This window comes from Zootoca vivipara, chromosome 5 (assembly GCF_963506605.1).
Source record: "Zootoca vivipara chromosome 5, rZooViv1.1, whole genome shotgun sequence".
NCBI lineage: Eukaryota > Metazoa > Chordata > Lepidosauria > Squamata > Lacertidae > Zootoca > Zootoca vivipara.
In genome coordinates this window covers 36398111-36419194 of record NC_083280.1, presented here as the reverse complement: position 1 = coordinate 36419194, position 21084 = coordinate 36398111, and the positions used below count along the sequence as shown (strand labels likewise).

At 41.4% G+C, this 21084-nt stretch overlaps 2 protein-coding genes across 2 annotated transcripts in view; both read right to left on the bottom strand.

The window, feature by feature from the left end:
* Positions 1 to 299: 299 nt before the first annotated feature.
* Positions 300 to 10737, bottom strand: LOC118093403 (aquaporin-12-like). Its single transcript, XM_035132444.2, has 3 exons — positions 7193 to 10737; positions 4094 to 4210; positions 300 to 3046 (listed from the first exon to the last, which is right to left on the bottom strand). Exons 1-3 carry the CDS (start codon positions 7797 to 7799, stop codon positions 2856 to 2858), a joined length of 915 nt encoding a protein of 304 aa, XP_034988335.2. The 5' UTR covers positions 7800 to 10737; the 3' UTR covers positions 300 to 2855.
* Positions 10738 to 10871: 134 nt separating this feature from the next.
* The window catches only part of PAK2 (p21 (RAC1) activated kinase 2), a 41345-nt gene continuing 31132 nt past the window's right edge, over positions 10872 to 21084 (bottom strand). Inside the window, exons 10-15 of the mRNA XM_035132445.2 lie at positions 20859 to 20971; positions 19766 to 19883; positions 18472 to 18571; positions 16491 to 16687; positions 16169 to 16306; positions 10872 to 14621 (exon numbers count right to left, since the gene is read on the bottom strand). Coding sequence (XP_034988336.2) covers positions 14535 to 14621; positions 16169 to 16306; positions 16491 to 16687; positions 18472 to 18571; positions 19766 to 19883; positions 20859 to 20971 — 753 coding nt within the window. The 3' untranslated portion in view covers positions 10872 to 14534. The remainder of the gene's footprint in view (positions 14622 to 16168; positions 16307 to 16490; positions 16688 to 18471; positions 18572 to 19765; positions 19884 to 20858; positions 20972 to 21084) is intronic.

Here is a 21084-nt window from a genome sequence, read left to right as displayed (position 1 = left end):
AATAAATAAGGAAGCTGACTGTAGGAAACCACTAAAAATGTAAAAAAAAATACAAAAAAAAATGCTAGACATAACCAAGGAATAATCAATTCACATTAAGTTGAACTGTACATAAATCTATTTTATTAGCAATTGGCTTATCACCAAACATCAAGCACTGCCAATAGGGAAGGAATTTCTAAGAGATATAAATAATACCCCCAGCCCCAAATCCTGACAACCTACTTGAAATTTAGTTTTGTGTGGGTCAGTACATTACAGGATTTCTCATCATGTGTGACCAACTCTACTCTGATGACTACTTCCCCATCTGCTATTAGAGTATTGGTTCTATTTGACACTTTCAATATGACCACAAGGTTAAACTATCAGAATCATGTCTCTTGGGGGGGGGGGGAGATAAAGCAGACACAACATGGAAACGGACACTTTTCAAAGGCAAACTGATTTCAAGGAGACAGATTTAAGAATGGATTTCCATAGATAATTAGGGCTTACTCCCAAAAAACCATGCATAGTAGGATTGTAGTCTTACAGAACAAGACTACATCAGCAGCTTCAGCAGCAGCAGAAATGAGCCCTGTTGAATTCAGTGAGGCTTCTTGCCAAGTACGTGGAGTTAGGCTTGCAGCCTTAGCGCTTAATTCAGCTGGATCATACCTCTATTTTGGAAGTGGGGTCACGAAGTGGGGTCACGAAGTGGGGCCACGAAGAGTCGGACACGACTAAACGACTAAACAACAACACTTCTAATTTGTAATGAAGGCAATCAGTTGGCATTTAAGCAATTGAACTAATTGTTTACCTTACTCATTGTTTACAGAGAGAGATCTGCCTCTCCCCATTGCAAATGACTTAATTCAGATCAGCTGATAAGAACACATTGTTATGAGTTATGCAAGGAATATATTGAATGATTGTGTATTTATTATCCCTTATGTACTCAAGGGTACAGAAAGTGAGGGTGCAAAAGGATACAGGGTAAGTTCAAGGCGCAACACAGGTGCAAGGGGTAAATTTCAGATGGAGGTTTATTGTGAATCGGGGCTGCTCACTGACACAAATTTTCAGCGCTGTCTATGTGATGTCGCCATGCCTGTACTCTTCCCCCTGCCCAGATTGAATATGGATTTCCCTTTAACATAAAAAGCCAGTAAGTCAATATTAGTTGACAATACAAAAGAAAGAAAAAAGTTTGTAATATGTATTGGTATTTTATGTGGATCTTTTTTAAAAAAAGAATAATAAAAAAATTTAAGCCAGTAAGTCAGCTGTAAGTCAGGACGTGGGTGGCGCCGTGGGTTAAACCACAGAGCCTAGAGCTTGCCGATCCGAAGGCTGGCGGTTCGAATCCTCATGACGGGGTGAGTTCCCGTTGCTCAGTTCCTGCTCCTGCCAACCTAGCAGTTCGAAAGCACAAAGTGCAAGTAGATAAATAGGTACTGTACTGCTCTGGCAAGAAGGTAAACAGCATTTCTGTGTGCTGCTCTGGTTCGCCAGAAGCGGCTTAGTCATGCTAGCCACATGACCCGGAAGCTGTATGCCAGCTCCCTCGGCCAGTAAAGCGAGATGAGCGTTGCAACCCCAGAGTCATCCGTGACTGGACCTAATGGTCAGAGGTCCATTTACCTTTAACTCAGCTGTTATACATCTGCTGTCACCGCTGGAAGCTTATTAGCACATTTTGGGGTGGGAGCACCCAGTTCTCTTGACTGTGGTTTGTTTAAACTAATTGAAATATTGTGTTTTTAAATTGCTGTAACCCACCCTGGGACCTCATGGTAAAGGGGAGGTGAGAAATCTAATCAATAAGCAATTGCACACACAAAAAGCTGTTGCACACTTCCAGTGCATTACACAGGTGCAAAAAATACCTGTGCATATACCCAGGGCCTTTTCCAGCCATAACTCACCAGAACTCAGTTCCAGCAGCTCTCATATGAAATCATATGATTCATATGAAATCAAATATATGATTTAAGTGTAAAACCCTTATTAACACATACAGAGGAATCCTCACTTTTGCAGGAGTTCTGTTCCCGGCTGCGATGTGAGTCAGTGGGATGCATGTAAGTCTCTTCTGGTCTGATCCAGTCCATTTTGCCTCCACCCTACCAAATTCTGGTCCCATTCTGCCCCCACCACATTTCAGCGCCAAAAACGTCACATATCTGCATGGTCCCACATGACTTGAATACGTGTGAGTTGCGAGTTGCCTATACATTCAAGAATGCCAAAGATCCCACCATATTATATAATGGGGCTGGGGAACTTAGACTACAGCTCACATGATCCCTTCCCATTTTGCCACACTGGGTGGGGCTGATGGGAGCTTGGGTCCAACAATATACAGAGGGCCACAGGCTCCTCCCTTATTTATCCCATATCACAGAACATAAAGATAGCCAGTGCTTTTTGTTCTTAGGGGTACTCTCATTTTGACTCAAGAAAATAGTTCAAATCGGGGGAAATAAATACAGTAAATGGACAAAAGTACAAAGATTCATAAAATGTTTAGGGGGTATGCTTACCCCTGTGTACCCATAGAAAAAAAGATAGCTGCAGAATGAAAAATATCCCAAACAGGGCACTAAGAAGAAGACAACCTGAATATATGGAATGTTAAGGGTCTTAACTTCTACAGATCTTTACAATGACCTAGCTCAATGCAATACATTGGTGATATGGCAGCACATGAGAGATGACTTTTTGTCCCTCTTTCCAGCCAGAATGCACTACAAGTGAGCTCAGGAACACAGAGAGATGCTCAAGATCTTCTTCCTCGTGCCAAATAATAGCAACAACAATCAAAGACTGAAAGGACCCCTAGTGCCACCCACCAATGCCAATCTCTTTCACTCTGTTCTGTCAGATGGTCCTGAGCAGCTGATCGCCTTCTGTGTTTTTGGCTGTCTTTGCTCAGCACCAGACACTGAAATTGCTTTTCCCTTGGGGATCCTGTATTTGTTCTTTTGACTGTACAGCAGGTTTCTCTGAAAGAGTCGTGGGATGTTCCCCCGATACACGAACAGAGCTACCAGCATCCCTGGATAAGAGTCAATAACAAAGAAGAATTAATCAGTCTGCACAAAAAGTCTGATCAGCTTATTGCTAAAACCTGCAGGGATTGCAACTATTTGTGAAAAGACTCTGAGGCCTTCGTACAAGGGCACCTTCACTATAGGCAAGCTCGCTCCAGATTAGAAGAACCTAATAGGGCCTCAAACACATCCTATCTTGAATTAGAGAGGAGAAATAAATCTTTCTGAACTGCCATTTTGTCCCCATTCATTTTTTATTTAATTATATTAGTTTGCTTTTGTTTTAGAAATCAGTATGTTGATTTTGTCAAAGGCTTTCTAAGACAACATTTGCTTTGCAAGAACTATAAACTTGCAAAGACTTAAAAGGCAGAACAGAACAATGCTGTTTATGTTTAAAGGTAAAGGTAAAGGGACCCCTGACTGTTAAGTCCAGTGGCAGATGACTCTGGGATTGCGGTGCTCATCTCGCTGTACTGGCCGAGGGAGCCGGTGTTTGTCCACAGACAGCTTCTGGGTCATGTGGCCAGCATGACAAAGCCGCTTCTGGCGAAACCAGAGCAGCGCACAGAAACGCCAATTACCTTCCCACCCGAGCAGTACCTATTTATCTATTTGCACTTGACGTGCTTTTGAACTGCTAGGTTGGCAGGAGCAGGTACTGAGCAATGGGAGCTCACCCTGTAGCGGGGATTTGAACCAACGACCTTCCAATCGGCAAGCCCTAGGCTCTGTGGTTTAGACCACAGCGCCACCTGCATTTATGTTTATGTTTAGTCAGCCCTAAATAAGGGGAAGAGAGCAGAGGCTGCAGGCTGGGGAAGAATGATGAAGATTCCTGGGTCATGCTCTGTTACGTGTTCATGACTGCGGCTGCCTCATAACAGATAGAATTTCATTCTGAGATGAGCGTCGCAACCCCAGAGTCGTCCGCGACTGGACCAAACGGTCAGGGGTCCCTTTACCTTTTAAGCATTATTCGTCTGTACTACAAAATTTTGTCACAGCTGCAACCCCCGTTGTATCCTCCACTGTCTTGAAATCTGATTTACCTGCAGTGGGCCCCAGCCAGTACACTTGCATATACTCTGGTAAACTGTTCCCAGAACAGGAAAAAGTCACAGCAAATGCCAGGGCAGGGTTAAAAAAGGCTCCTGTGAAAGGTGCAGCTGCAGGAAGAGAAATGCAAACAGTTTAATCCACCTAATCAAATTGGCTTGCACACCAACATGTGCATGATAAGATCTGTTAAACTGACATGATGAAAGGTGTTTAGTTTGAAACAAGAACAGAAGAATCTGGGAATTTAATCTGAAGTATTGAGTTGCAACTCTGCTAGGCAGCGACTCAGGAAAGCAATATGCCCTGGGCCAGTGCTGTCTCTCTCTGGGAAGATCCGTACCAGACATTTAAGGCACCTTCAAACCAACCTGAAAGCACATGATGTCCCCCAAGAATCCTGGGAATTGTAGTTCCCCCCCCCCACAGAGCTACAATTCCCAGCACCCTTAAACTACTTTAAGGATAAGGTGGTTCCCCACACCCCCGCCACACCCCATCACCAGTTCCATGCACAGAAGCTGACAGCACTCATACCCTCTAACATTCTTCAGATGAAAATAGGGACATTTCTCACTCCCTGTCCAATTGACCCTCTTCTGCCCCACATTTTGTGTGTCACCCCTGCCCAAGAGCATTTCTTATCAGGAGAAGGGTAAGTGCCACCATCACTACACCAACAGGACAGCGCGTGCACCCTCTACTGTCCTGAGAAAACCCCTTAATCCTGGTTTTATTTTATTCTTTGGTAGATTTACAAAAAGAAAAACGCACACCGATAAATAAATTTTAGAAAGGGGCAAGACTGGACATGAACACACAAAGCTTTTTTTTAAAAAAGGCTCCTTGCGCTCTTCTCCCCCTTTCTTCCTACCCAGGGTGTCCTTGCCCTCTGCCTGCCCCTCAGAGTCAGTGCATTATGTAGGGCTGCGCTAGGGCGGTGGCAGCCTCTCCTCCCACCAGGCACTGAAGGTTGAGGAATAGAGATAGAAAGCCCTCTACTTCTGAGCACAGAATTCATTCACAGAGACCCAGTGCAGGGTAGAGGGAAAGGAATTCTAGTTCTGGAAGGACCTAGACCTTTAATGAACAAATAGAGAGCAGTAAGACCAGCGATGTTGTATCTTCAGGAAGCCTAGAGTAGAATGGGCACTGTGACACATCCGTCCTCAGCAGCAAGAGATGCTACAGCCTCGCATTCTTCGGTTAGGAGCCGTTTAAGAATCAATGAATCAAAGAGCAAATCGTCCTGGTTCCATTTTTCAGATTTCTAGCTGCCCAGCTGGCCACTATCACTGTCAATTTCAAGCACCAACTCAGCTTCATATTCCCAGCATCTCACCCTTTATACTGCCCTTAGGCATAAAGATAATTGTTTGAAAATATGGGAGGATATTAAAAGAATGGGGTAGAATGAAACTTTCATTGCTGGGTAAAGTGTTGACTATAAAAATGAATGTATTACCAAGAATGTTATTTTTGTTTCAGTCAATACTGGTGAGTGGCAAGACAGATTGTTTCAACATATGGCAAAAAGACATTTCTAAATATATCGGGGGAAACAGAGAATAAAATATGGAGAGATGCAAAAGAGAGGTTTCCCCCTGCTGGATATGAGATTATATTATGAAGGATCTTGTCTCTGCTGGTTGAAGGCATGGTTGATATTAAAGAATCCACACATTTTAGATTTGGAAGGTCATGGTAATATTTTTAGTTGGCACAGATATTTGTGCCATGAAAAGGTGGAAGTACCTATAGGATTTACTAATCATATATTAGGAAAAATCTCTACAGGGTATGGGATAAATACAAAAATCTATTGGAGACCAAAATACCACTCTGGCTTTCACCATTGGAAGCCATAGCAGTGAAGAAGAATATGATGGAAGGTTGGGCAACTTACAGAAATGTATTAAGAGGAGGGAGAATTTAAATTAAAAGAGTTTAAGGATCTATCAGGAATGTTAACAACATGGATACAATACCATCATTTGAATGAAGTATTTAATGAAGATATGAAATGGGTTTGGGCAACAATTATTACAATTGGAGAGTTAGACTGTAATGTTAAAGTGATGTCTAAAATGTGTAATATTATTGGAATAGCAGACAAAAGACAAGTAAGTGAAATCTTCAGTGATACATTAGGCAATAGATATTGGTCATACGGTAATATAGAAATGCTAGCATGGGAACGATTATGGACTATGGATGTAAAATTTACAGCATGCTATGGTTTAAGAGAAAATTACACGAAAATGTTATATCTAACACCTAGTAGATTGGCCAAAATGTATAAATCAAAATTGATAAGTGTTAGAAATGTAAAGACAAAGGCACATTTTTTAATATGTAGTAAGGTTAGGGCTTACTGGGAAATGATACATAATGAATTGAAAAAGATGGTTAAGATAATATTTATTTTTTTAAAAAAAACCCAAAGCTTTTCTCTTGGCTATTATAAGTAGAACTACCTAAACAGAATAGAAATTTATTTATGTATGCAATGACAACTGCAAGAATGTTATTTGCCAAAAAATGGAAAGAATAAGTCCTGACGAAAGAAGAATGGCTACAGAAACTTATGGATTATGTAGAAATGGCAAAACTTACTGGAACAATAAGAAATCAAGAAAAAACTTTTTATAAGGGAATGGAAATGGTTTATTGAATATTTACAAACAGATTGGCAGGATTTACTGCCCATCCTGCCAATATTTACAAACATTGGCAGGATTACTGTAACTTGCAGCTTCAAAAGCATATATGAAAACAGATTAATAAAAGAATAAATTAAGATAATTTGGAATATGTACGAAATGATGAAAATAAATTTAAGGAACCACAGAAAGAAGAGGAAGTCGAGATTTGAAATGATAGAATTATTGTTGAACTTTTGTTGAAACGTATATAAATGAAAATTATAAATAAAATTATATTTTTTTAAAAAAAAAGTCACACGAGCAAATGACCCTTATTTACTGCATGGCCAATTTCATTTATATACAAAAGGACAGCACAGATTAAATTGGTTAAGTTTATTAACATATAACATTAGGAAGAGGAGGAGACTGGCTTTGAATCCTTACCTGTGTAGGCCAAGGCAGTAACAGTGAGTGCAATGACAGGGGCTCTGTACATGGGAGAACTGGATCGGAACCTGAGAATCGCTACGTTGAAAAAAAATGAACATGTGGCTTCCACAAAGATGCCATGGGAGATCGGTGTGTTGAGCGATGAGCTGCAGTCTCGGGCCATAAAGTTTTGAATCATGTGGAGGTCTATCAGTTCCCTGGACCAATATAGCTTGGTAAAGGCACCAGCTGCTTTCATCCCCATAAACTGGACCAGGAGTTTGGCAACTGTGGCCACAAAAGGAGAATCCAAAGCTAAAAATTCCTGGAGTGAGATGGCAGGGTTGGCAGAAGCGCCATCAAAAGAAGCGCCATGAACCAAGAAGAGAAGGAAGAGGAGTGTGAAGCTCACATCTCGGCCAATGCCACCACCCCATGGACCAATCTCCACAAGCATCTTTAGTTCAAGGCAGCAAGCACACAGCTGGAATGAGCTGGCCAGTTCGCTAGCAAAGCAGGAGTACAGCTTAGGTGGAAAAATTCTCTTGGACAGCCTCCTGGTCACCTCACAAAGGGTGACAACGGAGAAGAAAAAGACTATGGAGACGTTCAAACCAGCCATGCTGGAAGTTACACAGGAGATGGGAGGTGCCCTGGAACGCAAGGATCGACACTGCTTAAAAGAGGGGGAGGGATAAAGATTAGCCCACACCTGCTGTTCTTCCACAGAAAGGCATTTTTAAGCAAACGTGGCAAAAGCTGACAGGTCAGTAGGGTCACAGAAATCTCTGGGAAAACCAACACATTTTGACACCATAGTGTCATAGGCCGCCTTGGACAGAGCTACTCCCTTATCACTGCCACATCAGCAACAGCCAGGATTTCATTTTTACTCTTCTATGATTACCACCAACCCAGTAAAAAACTAATTAGCTAGAACACAAAGAAACTGGTTCATAAAGCAGTAAAACCAGTAAGTAATTTAATATTTCAATCCAGCATAGTGATTCCAGGAGCACATATGAAATCTTTGCTCTTGCAAACAAAGTTAATTTTTTACAGCTGAGGACGATATGCTCCTGGGGCTCATTTACCTTCATTCTTACTGCCTGGGCTATTGGCTAATATCACACATACACACAGTCCAGGCATTTAGGTTCAATTGTATTTAGGTTCTTTGGACTGTGGCTTTTATTTTTAGTTTGTCTCTGGTCGCCTTCATGATGTTTTCATTATACCAAACGAATATGACACACAACTAAGCATGAAGAGTGAAGAAAGAGATTAAGTATGAACCCACAAAATTCAGGCCCTTGAGTAAACAGGAAGGCAATCTCATGCCATGACTAGAGTGCCTGGCTGAGCAGAAAGATCCAGGTTCAAATACCTACTCCGATATGAAGCTCGTAGCTCACTGGGTGACCTTGTTCTATCTCACACTCTCTAAAGGAACCAATCACAAATGGTTATTTTGGGATTTATGTAGAGGGAACCACATAACAGGACACTAGGCTCCTTGGATAAAAATGAAACACATGGAACAAAAATGAAATAAATACGTAGTAAGATGCAGCTCTGTAGAATTTGCCTGTGGGTGTGAAGCAAGTCTAACTTCTAGTGATTGTTCCTCCACGTGATTCCAGCTCTGAAATTCTCCACTTTTCGCACTTCATCCTTCTTATCCACCTCATTGGCGATTTATAGGTATTCACAGCATGTACAGAATTTGGGCCCAATAAAACTGCCCCCTCCAGTGCTTAGTGTATGTTGTAAACTGAGAGGACACCTTGTAAACATGACTAAAAATAATGAATTGCCATTGCTAAAATCTAGTACTTTATAAGGTTTTGTTCTTTCCGCTCTTCACTTCTCCTACCTCGATTAAAGTCAGTGGAGGCGGGTATATTAGGGCAACAAGGGCTTAGCCCTACCATGTAAACTATCACAAATTTTTAAAGAGTTTCCATCAAAATCTCAATGCCACTCTTCTGTGAATCTCCAGTTCTCTGGTCAATCAGTTTTCTGCATCACCCAGGTTCTCAGAGCATTCTCCAGGGGATGGAGACAATTTACTTTTCAAAAAGTGTGTCTGCCACATTTCCTATATCAGTTAACCTCATTAGAAGCTGATGGTGTTAAGAAGATCACATAATAACACTAAAAAGAAGATAGAAGGGAAAAGGTGGAGCAGGCAAGCTTTCTTTCTTCGGGTGCATGTTAGGACTCCCCCACACACACCAATCATTCAATGTTGTGTGACTTGCAGCTTTTCTGTAAAACTTGGACTGGAACTGCTCTAGGCACTGGTGAAGTAGAACACATAAAACACTGGATTCCCATAACATTACATGAATTCCCTTAACATTACAGTGACTACTATCTACTGGTGCTGGAAGCACTTGTTTGGGTAGAAGAATGGCAGAATGGTAGAAGAATGGCAGTAACTCCATGTATCACATGACTAACACAGGCAATGAAGGGTTGTATCTAAAGCAGGTCCTAAGTTGGTAATGTTCAACAATTTCAGTGGGGCTGCTGTAGAATCATAGAATCGTAGAGTTGGAAGAGACCACAAGGGCCATCCAGTCCAACCCCCTGCCGAGCAGGAAACACCATCAAAGCATTCTTGACATATGCCTGTCAAGCCTCTGCTTAAAGACCTCCAAAGAAGGAGACTCCACCACACTCCTTGGTAGCAAATTCCACTGCCGAACAGCTCTTACTGTCAGGAAGTTCTTCCTAATGTTTAGGTGGAATCTTCTTTCTTGTAGTTTGAATCCATTGCTCCGTGTCCGCTTCTCTGGAGCAGCAGGATTAGCGTAGGATTAGCACTGGATACAACCCAGTGAGTTTATATTTTAGACTAAAGTTACCTGTGGTGGAATCATTTTATTAAATATAAACAAATTCCTCATTGGAAAGGCAAATGCACTCTGGGCAGGCTTGTTCAATTTATTTCTGAGGATCAACACTGTAGGAGCCGTATCCAACTGTACAATGTCTGAACACTCATTTATGAATCAAGTAACTGGTATTGGGTTGCAGACCCATCCAGAGTAAATCCAGAAAGGGGACAAAAGTCTAAGCAGGCCCAGGGTAATCACATGGTGCCTTATCTTTTCTAACATCTTGAGCTGGTCTCAGGGTACTACTGTAGATATAATGGACACTCCTGATTCTTAACAAAACTGACAGTATCCAGAGGCAAAGGTGTGTGGCTGACTCTGTGAACCCTAACAATAGGATCATGCACAAAACATTGTAATCAAGTTATAATTTTAAGCACACCTGCAAAATATCTAAGTTGCCAAACAGATGGCTAAAATTCATCTCCAGAAAGTATCCATTAAGGGCATTTTATACAGATGCCAAAGAACCAGTTTGATTCTTTGTATAACATGATGAACTTGTATAACAACCTTAACAGCACCAAAAAATAAAATTAAAAAAAATGGAGCGAAATATTCAAGGCTGTTTTTACAGAATTGCTTTGAAAACAGTGCTCAGTACGGAAAAGTTGCAGCTGCTCACTGGGTGTTACAAAAGCTTTGAAGACAAATGATAACTAAGCTGCAAGTCTACATCAAATGAACCATCACACTATATAGTACGAAACAAAAATTCTTTTCTGTCCCTATTAACTCAAGTAAGCCTCTCTATTTGGGGAGGGTGAGAAAGAGAATGAGAACCATCAAGCATTTTAGAAATGTTTATTTCTAGCCCTGAAAGAACAAAGTCATTAAACATAGTCAAATACAGTAGTTAATATTGCAGTAACAATTAAATAACAGAATAGGATTAAATTAAACAAAAGGCAACAAAATCTGAAGACAGAAAAAAAACCTGAAAGCTTGCACTACTTTCATTTCCATCTGATGAAGTGAGAGAAAGGGAACAAAGAGAAGGAAACAATTTCAAGAAGATGTACTTAATTCCAGCTATGAAGACAAAGAAATTCTGTAACTCTTAACAGCAGAGTTTAATTGACTCCAAACTACTCCAGGGAACACATATGGTGATTGCTTAAGTTAATGAGTTATATTCTCAAGTTGTTAATGTCTCCATTCAAACCAGCAAATGCTAAACTTATTTGTGGTAAGTAGTCATGTCTATTTCAACTGGTTGTTTTTTTGCGGGGGGGGGGGCAGAATTGGGAACTCATCATTCCAGGGAAGCCTGCTTTCATGGAATGAGATACCCTTCTGTATCCTTCTCTCCTCCTTTGTAGGTTCACACCAATAACCATAACATGCCATTGCAAACATTCCCAACACTCAAAGACTGATTCAACAGAGTTCGGGGGGGGGGGGCATTTTCAATCCATGGTGATTTTTTGTAAGCCCAGACGGAATATTGAAACTATGAAGTGGTTGCCCTGAACACTTTAATACATGCTCAGCTACGACGATTTGAAACTCTACAAAACAGTCTTTTGCAGCAATGCATTGAATTGGGATCTGGTACCATGCTGGAGTATTCAGGATACTGTTTGAACAGCTTAACATCTAATCTAAGACGACTATGTGAGTAAGCCATGAGTAACTATGTGATTCGATCAATATTTACTCACATTGGTGCCTGGAAATTTGGTTAAGGCATCTTTAGCAGGAAGAGCAGTTAGGAGTCAATAACCTATGCAATTTTATGCTAAGTGTTCTTACTCCTGAGCTCATAAGCTATACTTCCGTGCTCAGAAGATACAATCTTGAACATTCAAACCAGACATTAGAAGGGATGGGGAGAAAAAGACAGCCACTTTCCTACTTCTAAACCAAGCTTTTAAGACATTGGCAATACATGTTCATCCGTGTACCATGCAAACCACATGCATCACTGCGCAATGATCAGGAACTTCCTGATGACTCACGTTACACACAGAGTTCCCATTCAGTTTATGTCTGCTTCTATCCCTAACCCTTTATCGCAATAGTGGACAGGGAAATTAGATGAACTCACTGCCGTAGTACAAAGTTGCTACACTTAAGGAGCACTCATGCAGACATGCTGTGATTGTACTCATGATCATGACTGGCTCAGGAGTTGCCAGTGGGTCCTGCAGCAAGTCCTAAGCCAACCCAAATTGTAAGTAACTTTTAAAGGAGGATTTGAGAACCCTCATGATGAGGCAGTCAACTACTCATTTAAGATAATTTTAAATCACATTAAAAATCAGTAAATGGAGCTTTTTGTTTATTTCAGAAGTGTTACCTTTTAATTGCTACCATAAAAACACCAACATACTCACATATTCCATTGCCAGCAACAGACGACAGCTCAAAGGTAAGAAAAGGTAATTGTAGGAGATACATTAAATCTCTTTGTTTGACTCACATAAATCGAATTTAAGAGCATGGCTATTCTATACGTTATAGTAACTGTATTGCAAGTTATGGGCAGAGGAAGAACACCACCTAAAATACCACTCAGCCCAGGACACATTTCTTGGACTAAACCAAAACACATTCAAAATGCTCTGAAAGCAACTGAGCTGCTTTGTTACAGTTTTCAAATGAATACTTCTCATAGGACACAGGACTGCAGGTTGGAGTATGGCACTGCTTTCATCAGCATTAATAAGGCATTTGTTGGTACAGAGCAGGGTGCAAGAAGCTCCAAGATCTGAGGGAATGGAGCCCTTTGTGATGCAATGACTCAGAACCCAGAATTTTGCAACCTGTTCAAGAAACCCAGCAGAAATGATGCTCTTATGTCAACACATATTAATATTGTTCACAGGTAAGAAACAGGCTTTTCATTGCCCATCAGGCATTAAAGGCATTAAAGACTGCCTCTTAGCTAGGGTTTTAAAACGTTCTCCCAAGAATACCACGTAGGAATGTGACAAAGCTATAGCACCAAATTAATAAGTCTGTTATGTTACTGTTTGGCACATCACTTAGCAATTCTTGATAAAGAGCTGCACATAAAACACAGTGCTTCGAGAAGGCTGATGTCACTGAAGAATCCCCACGATGCACCTGGCCACCTCAACCAGAACTTCAATTCCTCCACAGCTCCAATTACTTTCTTTCATTTAGGGAGGCACTTTATCTTGTGTTTGTCTACAGCCATAACAGTTGGTAAGTCTTTCAAGAGAAGGGATCACCACGAGAAGGCAAGGTTCTGCAGCCACTCACAAGCCAATTCAAATAATGTTGAATCTAGACTACTTTGCCATCTCCAATTGTTTGTCTCCACAGAATAGCACTTTTGGTGTTCAGAAGATTCAGTTGGCTGAATTATACAAAAAGTCTTGGATCTTCCATTTTTGAAAATCTGCTGGGTCTTTGTTAGTAGAAATGGTGAAGATATACATTTTTATACATATAAAAAGAAGAGAGCTCTAATACTTAATCCTGACAGCTCCAAAGTTGTTTGGAGGGGAAATGTACAACATATACAAAAGGTACTTAAGACAAAGAAGAGCAATTAAAAAATTCAGAAGGCACCAGCATAAAGCCCAAAGCCCAAGTCAGAACATGGATACAACACTTTGCTATAAAACCACACACTTTCAAGACATCCCTTTAAAATGTTACCAACAAGCCTACACAGGCAAGGAAGGAATGGAAGACAAGTCACAGGGATGGAGTTCTCTCCCCGAGCCCACGGGATAGTTTGAGCATTAACCAAGAAAAGAAAAGCAACACTTTTTTCCTCTTCCCCACATGTATTCAATCTCCTAAAGTCAGAGGCATCTTTCCCTTATGTTAAAAAGTCCATGCAACAAAATTCTGTATCAGACGTTGCTGAACCTTTTTCTTCCCCTCTACTCATGTTCTTCTGTCTTTAAGAACAGTCATTGGGGAAAAAATACAGTTCCTAGGTAGCTGGGTGGTTAATGCTACAATGCAGTTATAGCTAAATTGTATGCTAAGAGATAGGTGAATAAGAGGAATTTTCACATTTCTACCATATCTGCCTTTTAGTAACTCAGAGGTTGCAATAATTTGAATGACTGAGAAATGGAAGGGGGGGAGGGGGGGAGGTCAGCAGATCAAAGTAATGCCTCCCTCCAAAAGCTTGAATCTGTTGTTCAAGTATTGAAAGTGCCCAACAGAGCACAATGAATGGGTTCTGGTACAGCAAAGTCATAATAAAAACACCTCCCAGGCATAGGAAAATACATCTGCGTTGTCTGCAAAAGTGGTGAAAAGGCCAGTGATTCAGTTCACAACTTCTTCCAGAAGAGTTCACTACTACCACCACCATTTTTTCTTCTCTTGTGTCTTCCAGGTGAGAGATCTTTTTTTCCCTTTTGCAGACTTTGAACCTCCCTAACAAGAGCAACAATTTATATATTATGAAAAACTTTAAAAACAAAAAAATAAAAATGATGAAGGCCACAGCAGCAAAGCTAACGGTTACTCTTCATTGCTTCTTTGGCTGCTAGGATCAACGGCGTCAAGCTTGACAAAGGTTTGGCCAGTTTCAGGAAAGGATGCTAACAGAAAAGAAAAGAAACAACCTTTTAATGAAAGAACACTTAAAAGGAAACTCCAGCAGCAGCAGCATTTTGAGTCATACACTTAGCAATCAATGCAAAGGAGAGATGACTAGGCAGACAGGTTACCTACTGTGCCTACATCATACTGAAAAATGATCAGTATTAGTGGGTGGTATTCAGCTAAGTCTTATTCGGAGTAGAGTTATTAAAATTAACTTACCAATGATCATTGCCTTCAACAGGTCTACTCTGAGTAAAACCTAGTTGAATCCTTAGTCAATCCTTTGCAATTATTATTATTATTACTACTACTTTCTTATAAAAAGGTGTCCAGAGCACATGCAGTGATGAGTGGTCATATAAATCTACTAATAAAATTTTAAGATGTACAAAGTTACTAGGTTGGATTCAGCTATCCCAGTGCACTAACAGAAGCCAGCTAAAAGCCTCCTGCTGGCCCAACAGGACTCCCTCCCTTCTCCCAATGCACTCTATAGAGTCAGGAGAATCCCCAGAACAATGCGACAGGGCAAGGAGAAGGGAGATTCTTCCACCTGGCAAAGAGAAATGCTTGTGCTGACAGAACCACTATATTACCGTGTTTCTCATATTATAAGTCATGTCTTATTTTTTTTTACTCAAGAAAATAAGCCTATGGCTTATTTTCGGGGGCGTCTTATTTTTTGCCGAGCCCCGACTGAGCGGGAGCTGGCAAAGGCAGCAGCCCGCCGCCGGCTTGGAGCTCGAGCCGGCAAAGGCAGCAGCGGCGCTTTGCCGAGCTCCACCGAAGCGGGCTGCTGCCTTTGCTGGTTTTCGCTCCGTTGGGGGGGGAGCAGGAAGTCGCTCGCAACTTTCCGGATCCCTCCCCGCCGGTCTCCTCCTCCTTCCCGCTGCGCCTCCCCTTTCTGGGTTTCTCGGCGGCACCTCCTTCTCCTCTTCCGACGCTGGCTGGCGGCTTTGTGCTGGAATGCCGCGTGCGCAGCTTTCAGGTACCGGTAGACGAGGACGCGGGTTGGGGGTGGGGGTGCACGTGTGAACGCCCTGGGTGAAGGGTCGGAGGCTGCAAGGCAGGGGTACGAACGCAATTCTCACCCGATTCGGTGGAGCTCGGCAAAGCGCCGCTGCTGCCTTTGCCGGCTCGAGCTCCGAGCCGGCGGCGGGCTGCTGCCTTTGCCAGCTCCCGCTCAGTTGGGGCTCGGCAAAGCGCGCACTGCTGCCCTTGCTGGGTCCCTCTGGGTCGGGACTTGGCGCGGCGTGCCCTGCCATACCGTACCAGCATGTCTTATTTTCGGGGTATGCCTTATATTTCGCCAGGTCTGGAAAATCCTGCCATGCCTTATTTTTTAGGGATGCCTTAAAATATGAGAAACACGGTAGCACAATGTGGAATTCGACCATTCTTTTTTACCTTTATGTTCCCCATTCTATCCCATTTTTTTCTGAATTTGTTGATCATATATCAGTCTTCCTTTACAGTAGCTTGACTTGTCAACAGAAAGCACTGTCTACAACTGATGCCATTTGCAAGATACCAGCGGCTTTACCTGTAACAGTTCTTTGGCTGACCCTCTTTTCTCTACATCCATTTCCAAACAACTATTTAGAAAATCACGAAATATTGGGGACAATTTCTCTGGGTTCTGCAACTCTGGAGTGCCGTTTGTTGCTATTAAATATAATGCCTGCAAGAACAAACAAACAAATAAAAAAATTTGGCATTATAAAAAACAAAAAAGTGGTTGTATGAGCAGCTGAGTTTAAATCAGAACTGTAAAGGACCTGAAAAATCATTCAAAATTTGTGGGTTTTTACTGTGTTTTGCTATGTTCCAGGGAATCGAGAGTTCCTTGAAAACTTATGCCTTACCCTCAAAGGGTTTTCATTGAGATATGGGGGTTCGCCTTCAACCATTTCAATAGCCATGATACCCAGGGACCAGATATCTACTTTGGGGCCATAGGCCTTTCGTGTGACCACTTCAGGAGCCATCCAATAAGGTGTTCCAACCATAGTACTACGTTTGCTCTGTTCTGGAGTAATCTGTGCACAGAAACCAAAATCAGCTACAAAAAAGAAGAAAAGAGTATAGTTATTGGAAAGTTAAATTAGTAGTAAGTCCTACACTTTGGGTGTAACCCGGTTACCCAATTATGCTTCCAGAAAAAGCTACAGGTGTCTTAGTGCTCACACGATGCTCCTTCAACACACACACACACACACCAAGAAGACATCCTTTTAGCAACGGAATCCATTACCAACAGTGGTGCAATTCATTACCAACAGTGGTGCATTCATTCTACCACTTATTGCAACACATGTAGCAGAATGAGGCGGTAGGGTGGACTGTACAGTAGTACCTCGGGTTAAGAACTTAATTCGTTCTGGAGGTCCGTTCTTAACCTGAAACTTATCATCTTATTTATACCTCACACTATTGCACATTCAGCCCAGACGTGTTCTTTCTGCTTCTGTTGCAACATGATGCAGTGAATGAATTCAGAGCTCAATTGATCAACCACGACAAAAGACATGGGACTTGTGAAAAAGGATCTCATTTTAGTGCAACCCTCCACTCCCAGTGAAGTTTTAAACTTACAAGCCACAATTTTTAATGGAATGTGTGGAGTTATTGACTAAGCTCATACAGCAAAAAAAATTACTAATCCATGATTGCTGAATGCAGCTGTTACTCTATTTAGCATTCTGTACTTCTGGTTTATTAATTATCCCAACCTTGAGCCTTAGCTTTTGCACTCAATCTAATTTTAAACTGAAGCGGAAGAGAAGAATGCTATTGAGGACTCCGGCCAATTGAACAATTTCAAGGTTAGTCTAATCAAGACTGCCATCTGCTGGTTAAAAAAAATGAAACTTGCAGAGTATGTGCTAAACCAGGGGTCCCCAGACTACGGCCCGGGGGCCGGATGCGGCCCAATTGGCCTGCCAATCTGGCCCGCGACGACCCCCACCGCCCGCCGCTGCCCGCTCTTACAGCGCGCAGCACGGCAGCGCTCTTCCGGGTCGGGGAAAAAGCGCCGAAAATCCTTTGTGCACATGCGTATGGGCCTCTCCTGACCCGGAAGAGGTCATTTCTGGTGCACTTCCGGGTCGGGGGAGGCCCATACGCATGCGCACAACGGATTTTCGGCGCTTTTTCCACCATGGAAGTGCGCCGCCGCGCCAGTAAGCGCCCGTGCGTATGCGCACGGGCGCGCACTCCCCCGCCCGCCGGCCCGCACAGGCGCGCGCTCCCCTGTCCTCCGGCCCGCCGCGCGATCGGCGCGGTGGGAACCAGCCCAAACGCCGGTAAGTCTGGGGACCCCTGTGCTAAACAATGCAGAATGTAATGGTAAGCTGCTTTACATTTATAAATGGAATCTGTTGTTTAGTCTAAAGGCAAGCAAGTACTCTACCATACCATCTACAGCTTTTACTCTTATCTAAATGACACAAGAAGCCAGAAGTCAATGAAAATGCAATGAAATGCTTCCAAAGCCATATTGTGGGCACTGGCACTAAACCATGGTTTATGTGTGAATCAGTCCATTGTGTCAGTTTCAAAACAAGCCAATTTCAAACCATGGGTTATGAAGCTGGCTTAGTTTAACCTACTTTATACTGCAATCTGATCTATAGAGGCAAAAATATTTATGTGGCTTCCAAATAATATATTCTGTCTTCTCAGCCACATAGCTACTCCAGATGAGCCCAGAATTATATTTGTCACTGCAGGTATTACACTAAAATTCAGACCGGTGGATTTTGCTGTGAAACTTATGTGCAAAGTAACACCATCCAACTGTTCAGCCACATATTTCACGTTTGGAAGTAACTGACATGCACTTACTCAGCTTAACTGATCCATCCATTCCCAATAGTACGTTGTCACTTTTAATATCTCTGTGGATAACCTGATTGGCATGTAGGAATTCCAATGCTTGCAAACACTATATGGAAACAATGGAAGGGATATTGTCTAGACATGTTCAAAATTCACATTGGATAGAGAGTTGCGTAACCTCAAACAATGCTTTACACACTAGGTAACATATGATTTGTATAGTCTAGCAATTTCAAAAATTATGTTCCATATTTACAATCTTAATAAGTTTAATACACACAATATGTCCATGATATAAATCTTCACTCTTTTTTAATATCAAAAAAGTTTCCAGCTAAAAACATCAAACAAAACCATGAATAAGCATTGACATAATTAAGGTCAATCTACTGTCTTTTAATGAAAGGTCTTTCATATGTTTACTTCAGAAGGAAGCATGTTCACAGTACAGAAAAATACAGTGCCTGAATTTCCAGTGGTCTATAAAATAATGTGCAATGGGGCACCCTCTATCTCAAAACTTGATTTATGCTGTCTTCCTTCTCTTTATCTAATACACTTTGTTACTTTTTGTGAATTGTGCCATTTCCCAGACTTTGCTTAGTCATTCTCTTCTTTAAAAAGAATGAAAGAACTAATCGCCAGCTGAAATCTCTGAAGTTTCACTGTAGTTTTTGCAGTTCATTAATCTCGCAACAGTAACCTAACAATAGCTGCAATCACCAGAATAATCACCAAACTCTTCAAACCACTAACCTATGTTTTTATGGAGAATTCTACTGCATCCAGTATGAGTTAAATCTCTACAACTGGATCAGCAGCTGCTCTTTTCCAACATTGTTTTCTATGTGTTCAAATCTTTTTCTTCTGTGAAGAGCATTTCATTATATAAGCCCTCCCGTGGTCTGAACTGGTACAGACTAGATACAGTGGTACCTCTACTTACTAATTTAATGCGTTCCGAACGCACATTCGTATGTCGAAAAAAAACAGCATCCAAGATGGAGGACGGAGCTCCATTCGTAAGTAGAGTTATTCGTAAGTAGAGGTACCACTGTACAGGGATGCTACCTCGGTGAAAACTAGACAGTGTGTACTCTTAAAATGTTGTGGTTTGTATTTCAGAAGATGAAAAGACTTGCACGGCCACTGATACTTCCCAAGGCTCAAACCTAAATGTTGGGCTACAGGCTCCCACTCCCAGCCTTGATAAACCTCCCTCAATAATGTAAATGCAATTACAATAAAAGTCAATTAGCTAGGGGAAGCAAATGTTCTCTTTCTTCAATCTATCACCTACCTCTCGACAGACAGCGGCAATCTGTGCCTCATCCATGCAAGTCTCTGTAACAACATCTGTGAGGGATCCACCAGCCAGATATTCCATTATGACAAACAGTTCGTCTTCCATTAGGAAACTGAAGGTAGAAATTGATGAAGTTCAAACATAACAAATTATTGAGACAAGGTAATTATTACTATTATTACAACTTTATCTATCACCATGTACAACACAATCTCAATGTGATTTACATCACAGAAAAAATACAAAAATATTTATTGAAATTATTTATAGCCACCCCTTCACTTGAAGGTCTCAGGCTATCCAAACCAAAAACTAAATGATGAAAAACAAAATGCAAACAGACACAATAGTTGGAAAGGCTAGAGAAAATAAACAGTGGAACCTCATCAAACGTAATCTGTTCCAGAAGACCATTTGACTTTGGAAACATTCGACAACCGAGGCTCAATTGCCAGTCGGCAAAATCCATTGAAAAAATGGAGAAATACGCCTCGGAAGCAGTTCGACTTCCAAGATGGAAGCATTCACCTCCGGGTTGTCAGTGTTCAAAAGCCGAAATGTTCGACTTCTGAAGTGTTCACCAACCGAGGTTTCACTGTATATGGAAAAGATCCAAAATTGAAGCAATAGTTGCAGCAGGAAGGTCTGTGTGCATGTTTCCAGGAACATCAGTTTTGTATGAGACACTTCCCTTGTCTACAAAATATAAATCTTGTAAATCCATAAAGTAACTAATATACAGTATAAAACGCCTCTATTATCTGGACTTCTTAAGAAGTTGATATGATAACCTGACTTATGACAACAAATGATACAGGAAATAAGGAAATTTCAGGCTATATTACAAAAGTATCAGATATTTAAATGTGTTCTGTAGCTTAGGAGAAATGCCAGTCTAGTATGTATTGCATATTTATCCCACCCTTCTTCCAAAGACTCAGAGAAGTACCCTGGTCTCTCAAAATTTGCAAGAGATGGAAAAAGTGATTTGTCTAAAGATGTGAACTTCACAACCTAGTATGGCTTTGAATTTGGGCTTTCATGTCCAAACTGAACTCTGTAGCTGCTATAGCATGTGCTTTTTTACCTGTCCAAAAAGTTGACTATGTTTGGGTTCTTCAACTCTTTCATTACCAGGATCTCATTGATAATCAACTCCTTCTTGGGTTGTTTCTGAAGATTTATCTGTTTAATAGCAACCTTAAAGGGCGAAAAGGGATTCAACAGAAGTTCATATTCAAAGAAAGACAATTGTAGTATTAACATTTTCTAACGTTACAATAAAAAGGCAAATGGGTAATTTCTTTATATTC